Source organism: Macaca thibetana, chromosome 14, assembly GCF_024542745.1.
Source record: "Macaca thibetana thibetana isolate TM-01 chromosome 14, ASM2454274v1, whole genome shotgun sequence".
NCBI lineage: Eukaryota > Metazoa > Chordata > Mammalia > Primates > Cercopithecidae > Macaca > Macaca thibetana.
In genome coordinates, this window is record NC_065591.1 from 56,247,860 (window position 1) to 56,271,650 (window position 23,791).

Here is a 23,791-nt window from a genome sequence, read left to right on the forward strand (position 1 = left end):
CAGAAGTTGCAGTGAGCCGAGGTTGTGCCGCTGCTCTCCAGCCTGGGTGACAGAGCGAGACTCTGTCTCAAACAAACAAAAAAACATTAAATCTTGGCCTGGCGCAGTGGCTCACGCCTGTAATCTCAGCACTTTGGGAGGCCGAGGCAGGTGGATCACAAGGTCGAGATATTGAAACCATCCTGGCTAACACAGTGAAACCCTGTCTCTACTAAAAATACAACAAAATTAGCCTGGCGTGGTGGCGGGCACCTGTAGTCCCTGCTACTCGGGAGGCTGAGGCAGGAGAATGGTGTGAACCCTGGAGGAGGACCTTGCAGTGAGCAGAGATTGCCATGGCACTCTAGCCTGGGCAACAGAGTGAGACTCCATCTCAAAAAACAAACAAACAAAAAACAAAAAACAAACAAACAAAAAAAATTAGCCAGGCATGGTGCACGAGCCTGTAGTCCCAGCTACTTGGGAGGCTGAGGCAGGAGAATCGTTTGAACCTGGGAGGCGGAGGTTACAGTGAGCCGAGATGGAGCCACTGCACTCTAGCCTGGGCGACAAAAAAAAAAAAAAAAAAAAAAAAAAAAAAAAAAAAAAAAAAAAAAGAAAAAAGAAAAAAAAAATTTTTTTTTTTTTTTTTTTTTGAGATGGAGTCTCGCTCTGTTGCCCAGGCTGGAGTGCAGTGGCCGGATCTCAGCTCATTGCAAGCTCCGCCTCCCAGGTTCACGCCATTCTCCTGCCTCAGCTTCCTGAGTAGCTGGGACTACAGGTGCCTGCCACCACGCCCGGCTAGTTTTTTGTATTTTTTAGTAGAGATGGGGTTTCACTGTGTTAGCCAGGATGGTCTCGATCTCCTGACCTTGTGATCCGCCTGTCTCGGCCTCTCAAAGTGCTGGGATTACAGGCTTGAGCCACCGCGCCCGGCCCAGAAAAAAAAATCTTATGAGCATCCCTTCCTATAGTTTCTTATTCTCTAAGAAGCAATCACTCTGCCAAACTTATTTCCTACTGGGAAGGAGATCACTTTACAGTTGAGTAGTCTGGGCTTCTGAGCAGTTACATTTCCCAGGGCAAATTAATACAGTTATGCATTTGTTTTTAACTTGTGTTTTATGAGTTGAGTTAATATGAGAGGTCGTCTAGCACCAGATCACCCCGGACACCTTGGATAAAAAGTTTCTGGACTTTTCAGTTGAGGACATTTATTCCTTTCTCAAATTTCTTTTTCCACATCACCCCTAAAGTGATCATTCTCAGATTTGGGTCAGATGTTGTCACTCCTTGGCTTGAATTCCTTTACTTTACCTCACTCGTCCTCAACTCATGTACCTTACAGGATAAATTATTTTTTAAAAATTTTGTTTGTTTGTTTATTTATTTATGACATGGGTCACATTACGTTCTCCAGGCTAGTCTCAAACTCCTGGGTTCAAGCAGTCCTCCTGCCTCTGGTGCCCAAAATGTTGGGATTACCAGTGTGAGTGTGAGCCACTACACCTGGCCAAGGATAAATTCTTTAGCCTTGTATTTGAATCCAGTACTCCTTCCTCTGTTCTTCTTCCTCCCCTGGTTTCATTCCCTTTAAACTCTCCATCTCCCATCTTAATGTTAATGAATTACTTGTTGGTGCCTGAACATACCGTTTTATCTGTTGCTCCCTGTTGTTACACATACTTAGTTTCCCCGACCCTTTTTACCTGAGAAACTTCCTGTTGATCTTCTGGAACTCAGGTCAGAGTATATACCTCCTTCTGGAAACCTTCCCTGACCATTTCCCAATCTGGAGAGATGTCCTCCTTCTGTGCTCTGTAACTTTTTTTTTTTTAATGGAGTCTCACCTGAGGTCAGGAGTTCAAGACCAGCCTGACCAACACGGTGAAACCCCGTCTCTACTGAATACAAAAAATGAGCCGGGCGTGGTGTTGCACACCTGTAATCCTAGCTACTTGGGTGGCTGAGGCAGGAGAATCGCTTGAACCTGGAAGGCAGAGGTGCAGTGAGCCGAGATCGGGCCATTGCACCCCAGCCTGGGTAACAAGAGAGAACTCCATCTCAAAAAAAAAAAAAAATTCTGTAATATTTACTGAGTGATTTCCATGTTCCAGACAGTATTCTCATTGCTTTACCTGTACTTGCATTTATCTTATGTAATGGTCTCAAAAACCATGATGCCTGGCACTTAGAGATTAACTTGCTCAAGGTCAAAAGTAAATGATCGTCAGGATTGAAATCCAAGCATTTTTTTCTAGAGCCCATCCTAGTAACCACTATACTTGTGTTGCCTTTCTGGCCTCTGATCTCCAGTTTCCAACAAAGACACATCTGCCTAGCTTCTATGGGAAAGGAAATCGGAGGGTCCTAGGACAAGGACCAATACTTAAGTTTCCCTCCGTCTTCTCCCCATCTTCTTACAGGAAAACAGGTTTAGGGGTGGATCTGAGAGTTTTCACAGAGTGAAGAGAAAGGGGAGCTCCCAAATGGCAGTCGCTTCAAGAGGCTTCCAGAGAAAAAAGGAGAGAGCGTGGGAAAAGGGCAGGCTGGGAGGTGGGAGCGGCGAGGAATGGGATGCTGACCACAAGCCCAGGATTCTAGACCAGGCTTTGTCTCTTAGACTCAGTGTAACCTTGGATAAGTCCTTGCTTCTTTCTGAGACTCAGTTTCCCCGTCTGGAAAATAAGGGTAAATATAAAACCGGCTGATCCGCCCCTGCCAAAAGAGAGGACAGGGAGAAGGCCCTGTCAGGGGTCTAGGCTGACACGCTGCAGATAGGATTGGATGAGCTTCCGAGCTCAGCCGTGAGACCCCATCCTCATGGCAAGGCCGCGCTAAGATCTCTGAACCTCTGGTTGCTGTGTGGGTGGTTGGGGGCAGAGCATGGGCCAAGTGCCCGGTTCTGCAGGCTTCGCCCACTCTTCTCGCACCTCCTGAGCCCTCCCTAAAGGAGTCTCAATCCCGGGGGAGGGGGGGTGGCAGTTGCGGGCGACCAAGGAGTCGCCGGCTGCGCTGCGGCGACCCTCCGGGAAGCTGCGGCCCGGGGGCTGCGAAGAGCATCACGTCATCCTTTCCGCCAGGAGTCCGCCCCCTCCCGGAGGGCGCCTGCGCGGGCGCGGCGGGAGGAGGGTCGAGGTGGGGGCTGTCCCCGCGCTTTCCGCCCTTCTCCAGGCTCGCTCGGGCCGCGGCGCTCTTGGCTAGCTGCAGCGGCGGCGGCGCGGAGGGGAAGGTGTCCAGGATGCGGCGCGGGGCGGCCCGGTGCCCCCCCGCCCCGTCACGGCAGCCGCGGCGGCCGAGGGGACCGGGCCAGGGCCGGGGGCGGCGGCCTGAGCCGCGGTAGCGGCGGCGGCAGCGGCGGCGGCTGCGGCTGCGGCTGCGGGAGGGGCGGCCTGAGGGCGAGCGGGCGGGCGCCCGGGTTGCTGGGGCTCCGTGCAGCTCCGCACGGCCCGGCCCGTCTCGTCTCGGCCCCGGCGCCATGAGCGGCGGCGGCGGCGGAGGGGGCTCGGCGCCCAGTCGCTTCGCCGACTACTTTGTCATCTGTGGACTGGACACCGAGACCGGGCTGGAGCCGGACGAGCTGTCGGGTGAGTGCGCGCCGAGCCCAGGGCCGCTTTCCCACGCCCGCTGTGGTCGGGGACCCAGGAAGAAACCTCCCTTTAGCCCCGCTTTGTCCCGGGAGCCGGGCGAGTGTCGGCCGGGAGGACCAGGGCGGGCGCGGGCGAAGGGGGCGTTGGGCTGGAGGGGGGAAACGGATGAGGGGCTCTGAGCCATAAGGGGTCCAAACCTGCGGCCCGCTGCGCCGTGGCCACGTTTTCGGCGACCAGAAAGACGGAGGGTTGTGTGTTCTCAGTTTGGTGTAGGTTGAGTGACTTCGTTTAAAATAAAGGAAAGCTTGTCCTCCAACACCCATTAGGGAGGGAAGGCGTCCCACGTCCTAGTGGAAAGTAAGTTCCACCCAGACTTTAAAAAAAGGAAAACAAAAACTTGGTGAGTGTATCTGGCCACTTCCCAAGAAGCCTGTGATACCAGTTCCTCAAAACCGTTATAACCCAGCCCTCGGCTGGGCCCCCTGAGTTTTCCTACAGATTGCAGCTCTGCACGTCTGGATGGGACATGAAGTAATAAAGTGAACTTGGGCGGCATCAAGAAGAGTGGGAACTCCCTTAGCCCTGGAAAGGGCTTGTATCCCGGGGCCATGCCTTTTTTGAAAAGTAATTTATGTCCTTTATGAGGCCAGAGGCGTTTGTGAATAAAAGGGTAGCAGCATTCTAGTTGGAGAGGCTTGGTGTGTTGTGGTGTGTCTCAAGTCATCTTTCAAAGGGAAAGTGATGAGAGGAGTCAAAGATGGGGCCCTGATCAGATTTGGCACTCATTGCAGAAGGCGTGAAAATTACAGTCCCCGACTTTTCCACTGCACTGTCATTGGAATCTTTGAATTGTAACAGTTTTGAAAATAAGTTTTTGTCTGGAGTTTACAGTTAGTGGGTTTCAAGTGGGTGGAGGTTTGTCGAGTTGTACTTTAAGGTTATGTGATCCTGATGAGGGAAACCCCTTTTCACTTTTCTGTCTCTGAGGTTTCTCTCTCGAAAGTGATTATCCTGTTGACTAATCTTGCTTTGCTTCAACGATGACAAGACAGTTTTGTTTTTGGTCACCAGAAAAAGTCCAGTGTTTCTTATGAAAAACAATTAGGCGGGGCTCAGTGGCTCACCATCCGGCGGCTGACGGGTAATCCCAGCACTTTGGGAGGCCGAGGGGGGTGTATCACTTGAGGTCAGGAGTTCGAGACCAATTTGACCAACATGGTGAAACCCCTGTCTCTACTAAAAATACAAAAATTAGCTGGGCATCGTGGCGTGTGCCTGTAATCCCAGCTACTCGGGAGGCTGAGGTAGGAGGATCGCTTTAACCCAGGAGGCGGAGGTTGCAGTGAGCTGAGATTGCGCCACTACACTCCAGTCTGGGTGACTGCGCCATTATACTCCAGTCTGGGTGATAGAGCGAGACTCTGTCTGGGAAAAAAGAAAAAAAAAAGAAAACGTGATAAATTCATGCTTTAACAAGGTTAGAAAAAAATAAGCTATTTCCTCAATAGCAGGTAGAGAAAATATGAAGCAGAGCAGTAATATAATTAATATTAGGCTTTTTGTTGGGGTAGTTTTATTGTTTCTAATTTACTTTAAAAAAAATTTTAATTTTAGGCCAGGCGCAGTGGCTCACGTCTGTAATCCCAGCACTTTGGGAGGCCGAGGTGGGCAGATCACGAGGTCAGGAGATTGCGACCACCCTGGCTAACACGGTGAAACCCCGTCTCTACTAAAAATACAAAAAATTAGCCGGGCATGGTGGCGGACGCCTGTAGTCCCAGCTACTCGTGGGGGCTGAGGCAGCAGAATGGCATGAACTCGGGAGGCGGAGCTCGCAGTGAGCTTGTGCCACTGCACTCCTACCTGGGAGACAGAGCGAAACTCCGTCTCAAAAAAAAAAAAAAAAAATTAATTAATAAATAAATGTCAATTTTGATGGGTACATAATAATTGTTCAAGTTCATCTTTTAAGGTCTTCAAATTCTTATAGTACAGATGTTTTTCATCTTTTTCCTATGTGGTAAGTATGTGACTTTGATGTAACTTTTGGAATTCGGTTCAAGGTATTGGTGTTGGAAGGGTACCTCAGAGAGGAAAATGAGGCCCAGGAAGGACAGTGGGACCTGCATCCACTAGTTAATTGCTTGGTCCAGTGCTCTTCTCATGACATTAAACTGCATCTCATTGGCCTGATGTTGAGAAATGTTAAAAACAACATAATTCTTCTCAATAAAAGAAACTTTAAGGTGGTGGAATAAACTTTTTTTTTTTTTTTTTGAGACGGAGTCTCGCTGTGTCGCCCAGGCTGGGGTGCAGTGGCGCAATCTCGGCTCACTGCAAGCTCCGCCTCCCGGGTTCACGCCATTCTTCTGCCTCAGCCTCCGAGTAGCTGGGACTACAGGCGCCCGCCACCACGCCCGGCTAGTTTTTTGTATTTTTAGTAGAGACGGGGTTTCACCGGGTTAGCCAGGATGGTCTCGATCTCCTGACCTCGTGATCCACCTGCCTCAGCCTCCCAAAGTGCTGGGATTACAGGCTTGAGCCACCGCGCCCGGCCTAAACTTTTTTTTTTAATGCTGTGCTTTTGGGTGTCAAATTGTATGAACACTTGGTTTGAGAAGATAGAATGTTTTGCGAATGATAGAGCATAAGAATGAAGCTGGGAAGTTAACTGTTAGTGAGAGCATGAGTTTGGGGTAACATTCCTGCCCTGCTATTGACTATCTCTGTGATTGGGAGCAAGTTAGAGATAACCCTGTCAGGGTCCTCATCTATAAAAAAAGAATGTAAATAAAAATAATCTAATCAAGTAGACCTTCAAAAATGTTTAAAAACTGTCTTTCAACATTTCATTAAAAGAGAAATGTTACTCTCTTTTAATGAATATGTGTTAATTATCTGGCTTTTTGGCAAGCTAAAATTATGTCCCTGTGAAAGTTTATTGGGATAATAAAGGGGGATGAGTTGTATAAAATGTGTAAAGAAGGGTATTTTCTGTTTTTTTTTTAAAAATGTGGTTGCAGTAGTGGAATGCCGAGACCACATTTCCAATAGGTGGCGTTTGTTAGAGTATGCAATGTTGAAAGGATTTTTTTTTCCTCCCTTCATTTCATTTCTGGTGGGTTGATAGGGGAATCTGAACTATCCAGAGGGGGAACCTTTTTTTTTTTTTTTTTTTTTTTTTTGGAGACACATCTCACTCTGTTGCCCTGGCTGGAGTGCAGTACTGCAATATTGGCTCACTGAAACCTCCGTCTCCCAGGTTCAAGCAATTCTTCTGCCTTAGCTTCCCAAGTAGCTGGGATTAGGAGCCGCGCGCGCCACCACGTCCAGCTAATTTTTGTATCTTTTGTAGAGATGGGGTTTCACCATGTTGGCCAGGCTGGTCTCGAATTCCTGACCAAGTGATCTGCCCACCTCGGCCTCCCAAAATGCTGGGATTACAGGCGTGAGCCACCACTCCCAGAGGGAATCTTTGAATAAAACAAAACAATACAAATAGCAGGTTCTTCCTGAGACTCTCCAGGGTGCATTTTCTCTCCTCAGCCTGCCTTGTAGCTCCCAAACTGATGATATTGTACTCAGTGAAACTGCAGGAAATTGTAATTTGCACCCAGGTTCTCCAAGAAGGTATTGAGGAGTCTCTAAGAAGGTGCACTCCACATAATTCACTTACATAGCTCAGGTAGCATCTACATTCTTAAAAAGTGAACCCAGAATAAGCAAATCAAAGATGCTCAGTGTTCCTTCTTGTTTTGTGGAGAAAGGTTAAGATTCATTCCTCTGTCTGCAACAAATAAACATGGAGGCTGGGCACAGTAGCTCATACCTGTAATCCCAGTACTTCGGGAGGCTGAGGCTTGAGCCCAGGAGTTTGAGACCAGCCTGGGCAGCACGGCGAGACCCTGTCTCTACAGCAGTACAAAAAATTAGCTGGGTGTGGTGGCGTGTGCCTGTGGTCCCAGCTGCTCAGGAAGCTCAGGTGTGAAGGTCACTTGAGCCTAAGAGGGAAAGGTTGCAGTGAACTGAGATTGTTACACTGCACTCCAGGCTGAGCGACAGAGGGAGACCCTGTCTCAAATAAACAAATATACCTGAAGAAAAATAAAAATAAAAAACCCCAAATAAGCATAGAGCTTGCTGTGTTTATTATAGATTGAGATAATTGGATTTTATAGGAATCTCTTCCTGTCACCTCTTTCCCTTTCTTGCAGACTCAGCATGTAGGCAAGTAATGTAGAGTTGTTTTTTGTGCAAGGAATTGAGGAGGGTGTGAAAATTAATTTTGTTTTCTGGTTGAGGAAGCTCTTTGGGCTGGAAGAAGAAGAAGGTAATCTGTGAGCAAAGCACAAATTTAGCCACCTTGAGGATATGGCATCTGCTTGTTGGCTTTTTGAACTTGTCAGTTAGGTAAGCAAATCTGGAAGAATTGCTTCTGATTTATGTTTTCCATTATTTTTGGCACATCCTAAGTGGAGAGGCAGATGGTAGTGTTCAGTTTCTTTTTCTACCTCTGATGGGCGAATGTCCTGGTGAATCTTCTTTTTCTTTGTTTCTTATGGTCACCACTAGGTGACCCCAGAAGAAGGCTTTACTGTGAAATGGGGTTCATGAGTTTATTTTCCTTGTCTCTGCTTGAGAATTAAGGTTCCTGAATGCTTGTGACCTATTTCTTACCTTGGAATCTGTAAGTTCCTCTGAACTGATCTGCACCTAGCATTGAGATATAAGTATCCTAGGTTCTTTCATCTGGTACTCCAATTTTCCCAGGCTCTGTGCAGAGGCTCTTGCCAGGAATTGAAGAGAAGTGGCTAGGGATAAGGATAGATGGAAAACTGGCCAGTGTCCTGTATGAACTTACTTAGAAAATTGAGACTACACTGTAATAGTCTCTCTTTTTTTTTCTTTTGAGATGGAGTCTCACTCTTTTGCCCAGGCTGGAGTGCAGTGGCATGATCTTAGCTCACTGCAACCTGTGCCTCTCCCGTTCAAGTGATTCTGAGCCTCAGCCTCCCGAGTAGCTGGGACCACAGGTGTGCACCAGCACACCTGGCTAATTTTTGTATTTTTAGTAGAGACAGGGTTTCACCATGTTGGTCAGGCTGGTCTCAAACTCCAACCTCAGGTGACCCACCCGCATTGGCCTCCCAGAGTATTGGGATTACAGGTGTGAGCCACTTTACCTGGCCTGAAATAGTCTCTTAATGTCACCTTTAGAAGAGAGAGAGGGTCCTGGTACAGCAGCTCACCCTGTAATTCCAGCACTCTGGGAGGCTGAGGCAGGAGAATTGCTTGGGTCCAGGAGTTTGAGATCACCTTGGTCAATGTAGCAAGACCCTGTTTTTTTTTTTTTTTTTTTTTTTTGAGACGGAGTCTCACTCTGTCGCCCAGGCTGGAGTGCAGTGGCATGATCTCGGCTCACTGCAAACTCTGCCTCCCGGGTTCATACCATTCTCCTGCCTCAGCCTCCCAAGTACCTGGGACTACAGGTGTCTGCCACCACGCCTGGCTAATTTTTTTGTATTTTTTTTTTTTTTTTGGTAGAGATGGGGTTTCACCGTGTTATGGTCTCAATCGGATGGTCTCGATCTCCTGACCTCGTGATCCGCCCACCTCGGCCTCCCAAAGTGCTGAGATTATAGGCGTGAGCCACTGCGCCCGGCCTGTTGTTTATTTTTTTGAGACGGAGTTTTGCTCTTGTTGCCCAGGCTGAAGTGTAATGGCACGATCTCGGCTCACTGCAGCCTCTGCCTCCCGGGCTCAAGCAGTTCTCCTGCCTCAGCCTCTCAAATAGCTGAGATTACAGGCATGTGCCACCATGTCTGGCTAATTTTGTATTTTTAGTAGAGATGGGGTTTCATCATGTTGGTCAGAGTGGTCTTGAACTCCTGACCTCAGGTGATCTGCCTGCCTCAGCCTCCCAAAGTCCTGGGATTACAGGCGTGAGCCACTGCGCCCAGCCTAATATTCTGTTTTTATAAAAAATAAAAATAAGAAAGAGAAAAAGGTGACTGTCTAGGAAAGCTAGATGACTAGTCAGATTGTACTCCTCCTTAACTGTATTGAGCAGTGAAATTTGAACTTCAGAATTATTGAACATTAAGCATGAAAGCATCCTTAGCAATTATGTAACCTTCTGATTTTACAGGTGAGGAAACTGAGGCCCTGAGGAAGTGGGATAATATTTGTCTCCCTTGCCACATTTCATTCTGCTACTTGAGTGATATTTTGCATGCTTTGCAGACCTTTGATGAGTGGTGGAGGTGGGGGGAACAAGCAAAAAATTTGTCTGGCAGGGCAGGAACAGACATTACGGTAGTTTTTTTCTAGTCCAGATTTCTGTTTCATGTTAAGAAAGAATACTGTGTGTGCAATAGTAAGACTTGGAACCAACTCAAATGTCCATCAGTAATAGACTATGTAAAGAAAATGGCACATATACACACCATGGAATACTGTGCAGCCATAAAAAAGGATGAGTTCATGTCCTTTGCAGGGACATGGATGAAGCTGGAAACTGTCATTCTCAGCAAACTCTCACAAGAACAGAAAACCAAACACCGCATGTTCTCACTCATAAGTGGGAGTTGAACAATGAGAACACATGGACATAGGGAGGGGAACATCACACACTGGGGCCTGTTTGGGGGTGGGGGACTAGGGGAGGGATAACATTAGGAGAAATACCTAATGTAGGTGACGGGTTGATAGGTGCAGCAAACCACCATGCCACGTGTATACCTATGTAACAAAACTGTATGTTCTGCACATGTACCCCAGAACTTAAAGTATAATTAAAAAAGAAAAAAGAAAGAATACTGTGTGTGGACCGGTATGGTGACTCATGCTTATAATCCCAACACTTTGGGAGGCTGAGGTGGGTGGATCACTTGAGGTCAAGAATTTTAGGTTTTAGATCAGCCTGGCCAACATGGTGGAACCCCATCTCTACTAACGATACAAAAGTTAGCTGGGCCTGGTGGCGCACACCTATAATCCTAGCTACTTGGGAGGCTGAGGCAAGAGAGTTGCTTGAATCTGGGAGGCAGAGGCTGCAGTGAGCCGAGATGGCGCCACTGCACTCCGGCCTGGGCAACAAAGTGAGACTTTGTCTCAAAAAAAAAAAGAATACTGTGTGTGATTATCATTAAGGATATCTTTTTTTTTTTTTTTTGAAACAGAGTCTGTCTCTGTTGCCCAGGCTGGAGTAGTACAGTGGCACAATCATGACTCACTGCCGCCTTGACCTCCCAGGCCCATAGCTTTATTGCTTTATCTTTTGTTACAATTTCACATTTAAAGAAGCATTGAGGGCCAGACGTGGGTGGTCGCTTACGCCTATAATCCCAGCACTCTGGGAGGCCGAGTTGAGACCAGCCTGGCCAACCTGGTGAAACCCTGTCTCTACTAAAAATACAAAAATTAGCCGGACATGGTGGTGGGTGCCTATAATCCCAGCTACTTAGGAGGCTGACACAGTAGAATCGCTTGAACTGGGAGGCAGAGGTTGCAGTGAGCCGAGATGGCACCACTGCACTCCAGCCTGAGTGACTTGGTCTCAAAAAAAAAAAAAAAAAAAAGAAAAAGAAGCATTGACATGAATAGAACAAAGAACTCCAGTATATCTCTTAACCAGATTCAATGATTGTTAACATTTTGCCCCATTTGCTTTATCATTTATATGTGTGTCCATATATAAACAATTTTATTGACATATAATTCATATACCATACAGTTCACTTATTTAATTCAGTGATTTTTAATTTATTCACAGTTTTACAATCACACTACAATCAATTTTGAAATGTGTATTAATCACTCTCCCCTGAAAACCTGTACCCATTAGCAGTTACTCCTCATTTTCTCCCAACCCTCTAACCCTGAACCCTAGGCAACCACTCATCTACTTTCTATCTCTATAGATTTGCCTGTTTTTGACATTTCATATACATGGAGTAATGTGTGTGGTCTCTTGTTACTGGCTTCTTTCACTTAGCGTAATGTTTTCAAGGTTCACTTATGTTGTAGCATGTATCAGTATGTCATTCCTCTTTATGCCAGAATAATATGCCATGGTATGAATATACAACATTTTATGTATTTATCCATTAGTGGAAGGACATTGGATTGTTTTCTTCCTTTTTTTTTTTTTTTTTTCTGAGACACAGTTTCACTCTTGTTGCTCAGGCTGGAGTGTAGTGGTGCGATCTTGGCTCACTGCAACCTCCGTCTCCCAGGGTGAAGCAATTCTACTGCCTCAGTCTTCCGAGTAGCTGGGATTACAGGCATGTGCCACCACGCCCAGCTAATTTTTGTATTTTTAGTACAGACAGGGTTTCACCATGTTGGCCAGGCTGGTCTTGAACTCCTGATCTCGTGATCCACTTGCCTTGGCCTCCTAAAGTGCTGGGATTACAGGCGTGAGCTACCGTGCCTGGCCTTCATTTTTTGATTGTTATGAATAATGCTATGAACATTTGTGTACACTTCTTTTTTGTGTGTGTGGGCCTGTGTTTTCATTTCTCTTTGCTGAATACTTAGAAATGAAATTACTGGGTCATATGGTAACTCTGTGTTTAATCCTTTTTTTTTTCAATTTTTTTCAATTTTTTTTTTTTTTTTTTTGAGATGGGGTTTTGCTGTGTCGCTCAGGCTGGAGTGCAATGGGACAATCTCGGCTTATTACAACCACTGCCTCCCGGGTTCAGGCCATTCCCCTTCCTCAGCCTCTCGAGTAGCTGGGATTACAGGCACCCGTCACCATGCCTGGGTAATTTTTTTTTTTTTTTTTAAGGACGGAGTCTCACTCTGTCACCCCGGCTGGAGTACAGTGGCGTGATCTTGGCTCACTGCAACCTCTGCCTCCCAGGTTCAAGCAATTCTCCCGCCTTAGCCTCCCAAGTAGGTGGGACTACAGGTGCGCACCACTATGCCCAGCTAATTTTTGTATTTTGTACTAGAGACAGGGTTTCACCATATTGGACGGGCTGGTCTTGAACTCCTGACCTCGTGATCCACCCGCCTCGGCCTTCCAAAGTGCTGGAATTATAGGCGTGAGCCACTACGCCGGCCAATTTTTGTATTTTTAGTAGAAATGGGGTTTTACCATGTTGGCCAGGCTGGTCTCAAACTCCTGACCTCAGGTGATACTCACCTGCCTCGGCCTCCCAAAGTGCTGGGATTACAAGTAAGAACCACCACACCTGGCTGCCCGACTAATTTTTAATGTTTTTGTAAAGATGAGGTCTCACCATCTTGCCCAGGCAGGTCTTAAACAACTTGAAGAGCGATACTCCCGACTCAGCCTCCCAAAGTGCTGAGATTACAGGCGTGAGCCCCTGTGCCCGCCTGTGTTTAACCTTTTGAGAGACTGACTGCCAGTCTGTTTTCCAAAACAGCTGCACCAGTGTACATTTCTAATAGCAGTGTATGAGAATTCCACTTTGTTCATATCCTTACCAATACTTATCTATTTGTTTATAGCCATCTTAGTGGCTGTTGAGTGGTATCTCATGGTTTTAATTTGCATATCCTGGAAGACAAAGACTTTTATTTTTATTTATTTTATTATTTTATTTTATTTTTTATTTTTTGAGACGGAGTCTTGTTTTGTGGCCGAGGCTGGAGTGCAGTAGAACGATCTTGGCTCACTGCAACCTCTGCCTCCCGGGTTCAAGCGATTCTCATGCCTCAGCCTCCCGAGTAGCTGGGATTACATGTGCCTGCCATCATGCCCAGCTAATTTTTGTATTTTTAGTAGAGACAGGGTTTCACCACATTGCCCAGGCTGGTCTCGAATTCTTGACCTCATGATCCACCCTCCTCAGCCTCCCAAAGGGCTGGGATTACAGGCGTGAACCACCGCGCCTTGCCGACTAAGACTTTTAAATAAGACTTCTTATTTCAAAGAGAAAAGGATACCCCTCCCCGGAGATGAAGTAGCTATAAAAAGTTTGATAAGCCAGTTTCAAACTAGGAGTCCATATGGACTAAACTTAATTTTCATCTTTCTCTACTAGGCTGGTTGATTCTGGGCAGATTCTTGGGGTCATTTTATAAAGGCATCTCTGCTCTGAAGCCCAGATTACTAGCTGCAGCAAAACTCAAAATCTTATGGCTTATCTCAGACGTCTGTGGATGCTTCCAGAAGTCAAGGCTACTGAAGTACAGAAAGAGTTCTTAAGTTAGGTTATGTGTTTTCTTTCTTTTTTTTTTTTTTTGAGACGGAGTCTCGCTCTGCTGCCCAGGCTGGAGTGCAGTGACTGGATCTCAGCTCACTGCAAGCTCCGCCTCCCGGGTTCACGCCATTCTCCTGCCTCAGCCTCCCGAGTAGCTGGGACTACAGGCGCCCGCCACCTCGCCCGGCTAGTTTTTCGTATTTTTCAGTAGAGACGGGGTTTCACCGTGTTAGCCAGGATGGTCTCGATCTCCTGACCTCGCGATCCGCCCGTCTCGGCCTCCCAAAGTGCTGGGATTACAGGCTTGAGCCACCGCGCCCGGCCAGGTTATGTGTTTTCTTTTTTTAGGTACAACAAGTAAGAAGTCAGGAGAGATGAGACCCACACAGAAAACAATTACAGAGTAGCCCAAGGCAGTTAAAATACAAGCTAAATTTCTGTATATATACATATTTTGAGATGTGGTCTGGCTTAACAAAGCCAGACCCAGGCTGGGGTACAGTGGACAATCATACCTTACTTCCTCAGCGTTTCTGAGCTCGAATTTCTGAGCTCAAGGGATCCTCCTACCTTAGCCTCTTGAGTACTTGGGACAACAGGCATGTGCCACCACACCTGGCTCATTGTTTTTTGTTTTGTTTTTTTTTTTTTTTTGACACAGAGTTTTGCTCTTATTGCCCAGGCTGGAATGGGTGGCACGATCTTGGCTCACTGCAACCTCCGCCTCCCGGGTTCAAGTGATTCTCCAGCCTCAGCTTCCTGAGTAGCTGGGATTACAGGCATGCATCACCATGCCTGGCTAATTTTGTATTCTTAGTAGAGATGGGGTTTCTCCATGCTGGTCAGGCTGGTCTTGAACTCCTGACCTCAGATGATCAGCCCGCCTCAGCCTCCCAAAGTGCTGGGATTACAGGTGTGAGCCACTGAACCCATTGTTTTTTTGAGACAGGGTCTCACCCTGTTGCCCAGGCCAAAGTGCAGTGGTGCGATCATGGTTTACTACAACCTTGACCTCCTGGGCTCAAGTAATCCTCCCACCTCGGCCTCCCGAAGTGCTGGGATTATTGGTGTGAGCCACCGCACCTGGCTGCCCAACTAATTATTATTTTTTTTTGTAGAGATGGGTTCTCACCATCTTGCCCAGGCTGGTTTTGAACAACTTCAAAAGTGATACTCCCGACTCAGCCTCCCAAAGTGCTGGGATTATAGACGTGAACCACTGTGCCCGGCTGAGACTGTATATTCTAAGAACATAAGAGAACCCTATTTGACTCCATCAGGCAGGGAGGATCATATTGAAATTAGTTGATTTTACTTCAGTAATATTAGGGCCCTGCAATTCTCTTCTTAGAAGGAAATCCTGCGTCACAGTGTTTGGTGCTTAAATCAAATTCTCTTAGAGCCTGCTCAGACCTTCCTTCCTAGGTTAAAAATAAAGTTTTCTTTGCCTAAAGCCTCTTTTGGTAACACCCTTTTCCAGTCCTACATCCTTTTATAAGTTTGTTTTTTGGCTGTCTTTGTTGGAAGGCATACTTGGACTTGGCTCAGCTTCTACATTCCTGTTGTGGCCAGGTGTGATAGCTCATGCCTGTAATCCCAGCATTTTGAGAGGTGGAGTCGGGGAGGATGGCTTTAGGCCAGGAGCTTGAGACCATCCTGGGCAACATGGTGAGACCCAGTCTGTACAGAAAATAGAAGAATTAGCCTGGTGTAGTGGTATATGTCTGTGGTTCCAGCTACTTGGGATGCTGAGGTTGGAGGATCAGCTGAGTCCAGGGAGGTCCAGACTGTGTTGAGTCATGATTGTGCCACTGCACTCCAGCCTGGGCAATAGGGTGAGACCCTGACTCAAAAAACAAACAAACAAACAAACAAAAAATTCCTGTTGCTATCCCTGAGTTTGAATTACTGTCAGGTAGTCTTAGAGGTCTCTCAGGAACCTGGGTACACATGAAGGAACCTATACTTGGTATGTTTTAGGTTCCTGCTGGAGATGGCCTAATATCCAGTGAGAAAGAGGCTTGCCTTTCAGAAGCTGGTGACTTCCTTGTGGAATTCAGTTTTTTTGTTTTGTTTTGTTTTGTTTTTGAGATGGAGTCTTACTCTGTCACCCAGGCTGGAATGCAATGGTGTGATCTCGGCTACTGCAACCTCCTCCTCCGAGGTTCAAGGGATTCTCCTGCCTCAGCCTCCTGAGTAGCTAGGACTATGTGCAAGTGCCACCACACCTGGCTAATTTTTGTATTTTTAGTAAAGACGATTTCACCATGTTGGTCAGGCTGGTCTTGAACTCCTGACCTCAGGTGATCCACCCACCTCTGCCTCCCAAAATGCTGGAATTACAGGCATGAGCCACTGCGCCCGGTCGAATTCAGTAATTAAACACAGGCTATTACTGCCAGATTTTTAGATTTAGTTCTTTTTTTTTTTTTTTTTTTTGTGGCAGAATCTTGCTCTGTCACCCAGGCTGGAGTGCAGTGGTGTGATCTTGGCTCACTGCAACCTCCGCCTCCCAGGTTCAAGCGATTCTCCTGCCTCAGCCTCCAGAGTAGCTGGGACTACAGGCGCCTGCTACCATGCCCAGCTAAGTTTTGTGTTTTTAGTAGATGTGGGGTTTCACCATGTTAGCCAGAATGGTCTTGATCTCTTGACCTCGTGATCCGCCTGCCTCGGCCTCCCAAAGTGCTGAGATTACAGGGGTGAGCCACTGCACCTGGCCAGATTTAGTTCTTAGAAGTTATTAAGTGAAGCAGATATTAGTCAAATGCCATATTCCAAATCTTCTGTGGTTGCTGATTTTGGTTTGGTGTACGTAGAACCCTAGGCTGAGTCTTATGAATGGTAGAATCCTGGCATGGCAGAAAATGAGAGTATGTGCCAGATGTCAAGTTGTTTTCAGTATGCCTCCAGGGGATCAGATATAACTTGGGAAGTAAGATGGCAATAGGTATAATTTAGAATATTGTGTTTCTCAAATATTGTACTTTCTTTGATATTTGCTTGTTGTCATACATGGAGTCTCTTGTAGAGCTTCCTGTTAAAGAGAACCAGGTTAGTAATTTTTTATTTTATTTTATTGTATTTTATTGTATTTTTTATATTTTATTTTTTCTGAGACGGAGTCTGGCTCTGCCGCCCAGGCTGGAGTGCAGTGGCGTGATCTCGGCTCACTGCAAGCTCCGCCTCCCGGGTTCATGCCATTCTCCTGCCTCAGCCTCCCAAGTAGCTGGGAATACAGGCGCCCGCCACTATGCCCGGCTAATTTTTTTGTATTTTTAGTAGAGACGGGGTTTCACTGTGTTAGCCAGGATGGTCTCGATCTCCTGACCTCGTGATCCGCCTGCCTCGGCCTCCCAAAGTGCTGGGATTACAGGCGTGAGCCACTGTGCCCGGCCTATTTTATTTATTTTTATTTATTTATATATTTTTTGAGGCAAGGTCTTGCTATGTCACCCAGGCTAGAGTGCAGTGGCGCGATCTCGGCTCACTGCAAACTCCGCCTCCCGGGTTCAAGCAGTTCTTCTGTCTCAGCCTCCCCAGTAGCTGGGATTACAGGCACCCACCACCGCGCCCAGCGAAGTTTTGTATTTTTCAGTAGAGACGGGGTTTCACCATCTTGGCCAGGCTGGTCTTGAACTCCTGACCTCATGATCCACCTGCCTCGGCCTCCCAAAGTGCTGGGGTAATTTTTTATTTTTTTATTTATTTCTATTTTTATTTTTTTTGAGACGGAGCCTCGCTCTGTCACCCAGGCTGGGGTGCAGTGGGCGGATCTCAGCTCACTGCAAGCTCCGCCTCCCGGGTTTACGCCATTCTCCTGCCTCAGCCTCCTGAGTAGCTGGGACTACAGGCGCCCGCCACCTTGCCCGGCTAGTTTTTTGTATTTTTTAGTAGAGACGGAATTTCACCGTGTTAGCCAGGATGGTCTTGATCTCCTGAACTCCTGATCCGCCCGTCTCGGCCTCCCAAAGTGCTGGGATTACAGGCTTGAGCCACCGTGCCTGGCCTAATTTTTTATTTTTTATTGTTCATTATGTGATGGGTAAGTCAGGTTAAAATTTTGCTTGGCCATCTGTGGTCTACTTTATTTACTGAACTAGCTGGGTTAGCCTAATGCTAAAATGCTTTCCTGGAATGCTGAGAGGCCTGAACAGTGAGAAGTCTGTAGAGGTTTCTCACATTGAGTTTCATTCCTCTGTGAATGTGGGATTCCTTGATTTCTTTCTTTCTTTTTTTTTTGTTTGAGATGGAGTCTCACTCTGTTGCCTAGGCTGGAGTGCAATGGCTTGATCTCGGCTCACTGTAACCTCTGCCTCCCAGGTTCAAGCGATTCTCCTACCTCAGCCTCCCAAGTGGCTGGAATTACAGGTGCCTGCCACCGTGCTCAGCTAATTTTTGTATTTTTAGTAGAGACTGGGTTTCACCATGTTGGTCGGGCTGGCCTCGAACTCCTGACCTTAGGTGATCCACCCGCCTCAACCTCCCAAAGTGCTGGGATTACAGGCATGAGCCACTGTGCCCAGCAGGAATTCCTTGATTTCTAAACTATTCCAGTTGGCCAAACAATGCATGTGCATTTGTTTATATTGGTCACAGAATCAAAAAATGTCAGAACTAGAAATCAGAGATAGTTCAGCCATCACTTTTGACAGATGGTAATGATTAATATTTGTAAATGACTTTGTAGTTTTACAGTGTACTTTTAAATGATTTTTATTTTTTTTAGCCTCACTTGAAATAAAATTGTTTTGTCCCTTGTTACCCACCAAGTTAGAAAGATCTGTTAGAATCCAGGTCTTCGGTCTGCTGTCTTACTGTTACTGAGGTTGGTTTGTTTTTTTAAAATTATAGATGTGGGAAAACCGAAGCAGTGGCATAATCGTTGAAATTCAGAGCTGAAGTGTGGCCTCTTTGTGGTTCAGTCTCCAGCCCACATTGCAGTAGAGGAGCTGTGTCAGGAGAGGAGGCAGGTTGCTTGTTTTCAGAATTGTAGTTAACAACAACCATTGTTCTTTTTCCTCTTTCCCTACTCTTTATCAGTTCTGGAAATGTTTTTCTTAGACTATGTAGTTACTAGGGGTTTGCTTCTAAGAAACCTTTCTTTTTTTTTTTTTGGTGACAGTTTCAGGATGTTTTATGCTTTTTGCCTGGGTTTGTCTTTGAAGGAAAAAAAAAGATTTGCATTTACTAACCTCAGATATCCCTCAGTGTAGCCTATAATTTGCATGTTTTGTAGTTGTAGTTTGGGGGCTGGCTGTGACTTCTGATTAGCCGTATTCTTGATAATAAGATGATGTGGAAAACACCTGAGAAATTTTAAGGATTTTTTTTTTTTTTTTTTTAAAGGCACAAACACAGAAGAGGAAATGGTTTAGAAATAATGATCAGGCCGGGTGCGATGGCTCAATACTGTAATCTCACCACTTGGGGAAGCTGAGGTAGGAGGATCCCTTGAGCCCAGGAGTTCGAGGCTAGCCGGGGCAGCAGAGTGCAACACTGTCTCCACAAAAAAATTAAAAAATGAGGCCAGGCACCGTGGCTCATGCCTGTAATCCCAGCACTTTGGGAAGCCGCGGTGGGTGGATCACCTGAACACAGGAGTTCGAGAACAGTCTGGCTAACATGGTGAAACCCCATTTCTACTAAAAATACAAAAAAATTATCCGGGCATGGTGGCGGGCTCCTGTAATCCCAGCTACTTGGGAGACTGAGGCAGGAGAATTGCTTGAACCCGGGAGGCGGAGGTTGCAGTGAGCCGAGATTTGCACCATTGCACTCCAGCTTGGGCAACAAGAGCGAAACTACATCTCAAAAAAATAGAATAAAATAAAATAAAAAAATGAGATCTGTGTGATGACATGTGCCTCAGCTCCAGAGGCTGAGTGGGAGGATCCTTTGAGCCTGGAAGGTCCAGGCTGCAATGAGTTGTGATTGAGCCACTGCATTCCAGCCTGGGCAGCATAGCTAGACCCTATCTCAAAAAGAAACAATAGAAGAAATAATTACAGGCCACAATTATAAGACAGTAAATGAATAAACCCGATTTATAACAAATTACATGCTTTTTCATCACAATACATTAGAATTACTATCCCGGAATGTCGGAGGACTTGGTTCTTTTTCTTTCTTCTTTTTTTTTTTTTGAGACGGAGTCTCGCTCTGTTGCCCAGGCTGGAGTGCTGTGGCACTGTCTCAGCTCACTGCAAGCTCCACCTCCTGGGTTCATGCCATTCTCCTGCCTCAGCCTCCCGAGTAGCTGGGACTACAGGCACCCGCCACCGTGCCCGGCTAATTTTTTTGTATTTTTAGTAGAGATGGGGTTTCACCACGTTAGCCAGGATGGTTTTGATCTCCTGACCTTGTGATCCGCCCGCCTTGGCCTCCCAGAGTGCTGGAATTACAGGTGTGAGCCAACATGCCCAGCCAGGACTTGGTTCTTTTTTCAGGTGTATCATCTCTGATGCCTTTTTCATTCTTTCTTTTTGTAGTTTTAGAACAGTGACCCTCTGACAATGTTTTAGCCTAGTTATGAAGATAGCTACTAATTTTGGGATATATTGTTATATTGTTGAAGAAAACTAAATATTTTATTTTGGGTAAGTTAGGTGTGTAAACCAAAAGTAAAACCCTAAGTCCCTCAGCCAACTGAATGCTCCCCCACCCCCCACCCCCACTTGGCTAAGGGGACCCTAGAGAAACCTGAAAAACTAAATTCCAAGTCATGACTCAAGGGGAGGTTGCCCTCATTATATCCCTCTCTTTTGCCCAGTCTGGAATGCAGTGGCTCAATCAGCTCATTGCAGCCTAGACCTCCCAGATTCAAGCCATCCTCCTACTCAGCCTCTGGAGTAGCTGTGACCACAGGCACCTGCCACCACACCCGGCTCATTTTTTAATTTTTTGTAGAGATAGTGAGTGTGTCACTATGTTGCCCAGGCTGGTTTTGAACTCCTGGGCTCAAGGGATCCTCCTACCTCAGCTTCCCTCTCTCTTTTGAAGAGGGGTATAATGAGGCATGGCCAACCTCCCTTTAAGTCATGACCACCATTAATGTTAAAATGGAGATCATGAGACTGACAAAAGAGACTCTTTGGCAATAAGATAACCAAATTCCAGCTGGGCGCTGTGGCTTATGCCTGGGCGCTGTGGCTTATCCCACACTTTGGGAGACTGAGGAAGGTGGATCACTTGAACCCAGGAGTTTCCAGATCCGCCTGGGCAACATGGTGAAACCCCGTCTTTACAAAAAAGACAAAAATTAGCCAAGTGAGGTGTCACCCACCTGTAGAACCAGGTACTCGAGAGGCCTGATGTGGGGAGGATTGCTTGAACCCAGGAGGCGGAGGTTGCAGTGAGATCATGTCACTGCACTCTAGCCTGGGCAACAGAGCAAGATCCTATCTCAAAAACAAAACAAAACCCAAAGATACCAAATTCCAACCTGAGTCTCATCTAGCATCACATGACACATAGCAGACCCTGAAAGAAATAAAAATATTTTACCCCAAAATGTATTTCTTTGAAGATGTTTTAAAATGGCCCTGCAAAGCTGTCTTTCGTGGGGGAAATTTGCGTCTGTAGAGATGCAATTAATACAGACAGGGCTTTCCTAGATCTAGAAGATTATCTAAGAGTTGGACACCTTTTAAGGTCTGAAAAGAGACATTTACCATCTATACTCTTGGTTACCTGGAGGCTTCATCCAAAATTTGTAAACCAAAACCAAACGGTAACATGACCATCTCAGGCACATTTTCTCAGAACGTGTTGAGACTGTTCCCTGGGCCACGGTCATTCATATTGATTCAAAATAAATCTCTTTAAATATTTTACGGAGCTTGTTTTTTTTTTTTTCCTTCACTAGGTGTCTCTCTCCTTGTTTTTCCTAGAGTTTTTATTTGATAACAGCATTCTTTATTTTTTTCTTGATTTTAAAAGCCATAGGTCATTATGAAAATGCAAACATTATAGAGCTGTATTATAAACTCCTTTGTCTCAGAATTGTTGTAGAACGAAACTGGAGTCTGCTTGCCCAGTGCAGTAGAACCAGTTATCTACACTGAGATTTGCAGTCATTGAAAGAAAGGCTTTTACTACAGGGTGCCAAGCAAGGAGGACTAGGCAGCAGAATGTTCAAATCCCAGCCTCCTTAATGGCTTGCAGGCAAGGGTTTTTAAAGGCATGGGTAAATTTCAGGAAAGCAGGAGCTGCAGGCAAAATTGTAAATCAATACTTGGAGATTACACATTGATTTAGGCCTAAAAGGAAGGGCTATCTTGAAGTGGGGCTTACGGGTTGTAGGTAGATGCAAAGATTTTCTGATTTGCAGTTGGTTAATGAAGAAAAGCTTTGTTTAAAAATTTGGGGTCAGTAGAAAAATGTTAACTAGTTAGGGGGAGTAACTTTCTTTAAGCCCCTCTGGAAGAAACCTTAGAACCTTAGAAAGTTACGATGGTTAACTTTCAGTCTTTACTTCCCTTTTTTTTTTTTTTTTTTTTTGAGGTGGAGTTTTGCTCTGTGGCCCAGACTGGAATACAGTGGTGCAATCTCGGCTCACTGTAACTTCCACCTCCTGGTTTCAAGTGATTCTCCTGTCTCAGGCTCCTGAGTAGCTGGGACTACAGGAGCGTGCCACCATGCCCGGCTAGTTTTTTGTATTTTTTTTTTTTTTTTTTTTTTTTTGAGACGGGGTCTTGCTCTGTCACCCAGGCTGGAGTGCAGTGGCCGGATCTCAGCTCACTGCAAGCTCCGCCTCCCGGGTTCACGCCATTCTCCTGCCTCAGCCTCCCGAGTAGCTGGGACTACAGGCGCCCGCCACCTCGCCCGGCTAGTTTTTTGTATTTTTTAGTAGAGACGGGGTTTCACCGGGTTCGCCAGGATGGTCTCGATCTCCTGACCTTGTGATCCGCCCGTCTCGGCCTCCCAAAGTGCTGGGATTACAGGCTTGAGCCACCGCGCCCGGCCAGTTTTTTGTATTTTTTAGTAGAGACGGGGTTTCACCGGGTTCGCCAGGATGGTCTCGATCTCCTGACCTCATGATCTTCCTGCCTCGGCCTCCCAAAGTGCTGGGATTACAGGCATGAGCCACCCCACCTGGCCCTACAACCCTTTTATCTGAGGGCTATGTGTCCGGTGTGGAACCTCAGTGGGTGTCTGAATTTCTGAAAGGCAACTCAGGGATACATTTTAAGATGTTCTCCTTAGTTTGTGTGGGGAAAGCAAACATCTCTGTAACTGACTTCCTTGGCTATTGTTTTAGGCTGCTGTCTTGTTTAACAGGTTGCTTAGTCACTTCTAGGGCTAGCTAGGGCGCTGGAATTTTCCTTGAAGGAACTCACAATTTTCCTTTATTTCCTTGCTTGGGGTCTGCAGGCCCTAAAAAGGGGGTCCCTGCTCCATCTCAGAGTCAGGTAGGCAAATTTCTTAACTTTGGTAGAACACCATACTTTATGTAGTAGGTGCTTAATGAATATTTGTTGTATTAATTATGAAGAGAGATAGGTTGGGTGTGGTGGCTTACGCCTGTAATCTCAGCACTTTGCGAGGCTGAGGCAGGCAGATCACCTGAGGTCAGGAGTTCGAGACCTGCCTGGCCAACATGGTAAAACCCTGTCTCTACTAAGAATGCAGAAATTAGCTGGGTGTGGTGGTGCATGCCTGTATTCGCAGCTACTTGGGAGGCTGAGGCAGGAGAATCACTTGAACTTGGGAGGCGGAGGTTGCAGTAAGCCAGGATCGTACTACTGCACTTCAGCCTAGGGGACAGAGTGAGACTCCCTCTCAACAGTAAATAAATAAATAAATTAAATTAAATTAAAAATAGAGGCTGCCTATTCAGATTCTTTTTCCCCCGAGATAGAGTCTTGCTCTGTTGCCCAGGATGGAGTGCCGTGGTGCGATCTCAGCTCACTGCAACCTCTGCCTTCCGAGTTCAGGCAATTCTCCTGCCTCAGCCTCTCGAGTAGCTGGGATTACTGGCATGCACCACCATGCCCAGCTAATTTTAGTATTTTTAGTAGAGATGGGATTACAGGCGTGAGCCAT

General features: G+C 46.4%; 2 protein-coding genes across 5 annotated transcripts in view; one reads left to right on the plus strand and one right to left on the minus strand.

Moving 5' to 3' along the window:
• IPO7 (importin 7) overlaps positions 1–23,791 on the minus strand; it is a 289,402-nt gene that overhangs the window by 193,465 nt on the left and 72,146 nt on the right. The gene's annotated exons all lie outside the window — the stretch shown is intronic.
• DENND5A (DENN domain containing 5A) overlaps positions 3,366–23,791 on the plus strand; it is a 130,470-nt gene continuing 110,044 nt past the window's right edge. Inside the window, exon 1 of one of the 4 annotated variants that reach the window (XM_050756070.1) lies at positions 3,366–3,566. In XM_050756070.1, coding sequence (XP_050612027.1) covers positions 3,458–3,566 — 109 coding nt within the window. In that variant the 5' untranslated portion in view covers positions 3,366–3,457. The remainder of the gene's footprint in view (positions 3,567–23,791) is intronic. The other 3 variants (XM_050756071.1, XM_050756073.1, XM_050756072.1) reach the window with 3 other exon arrangements.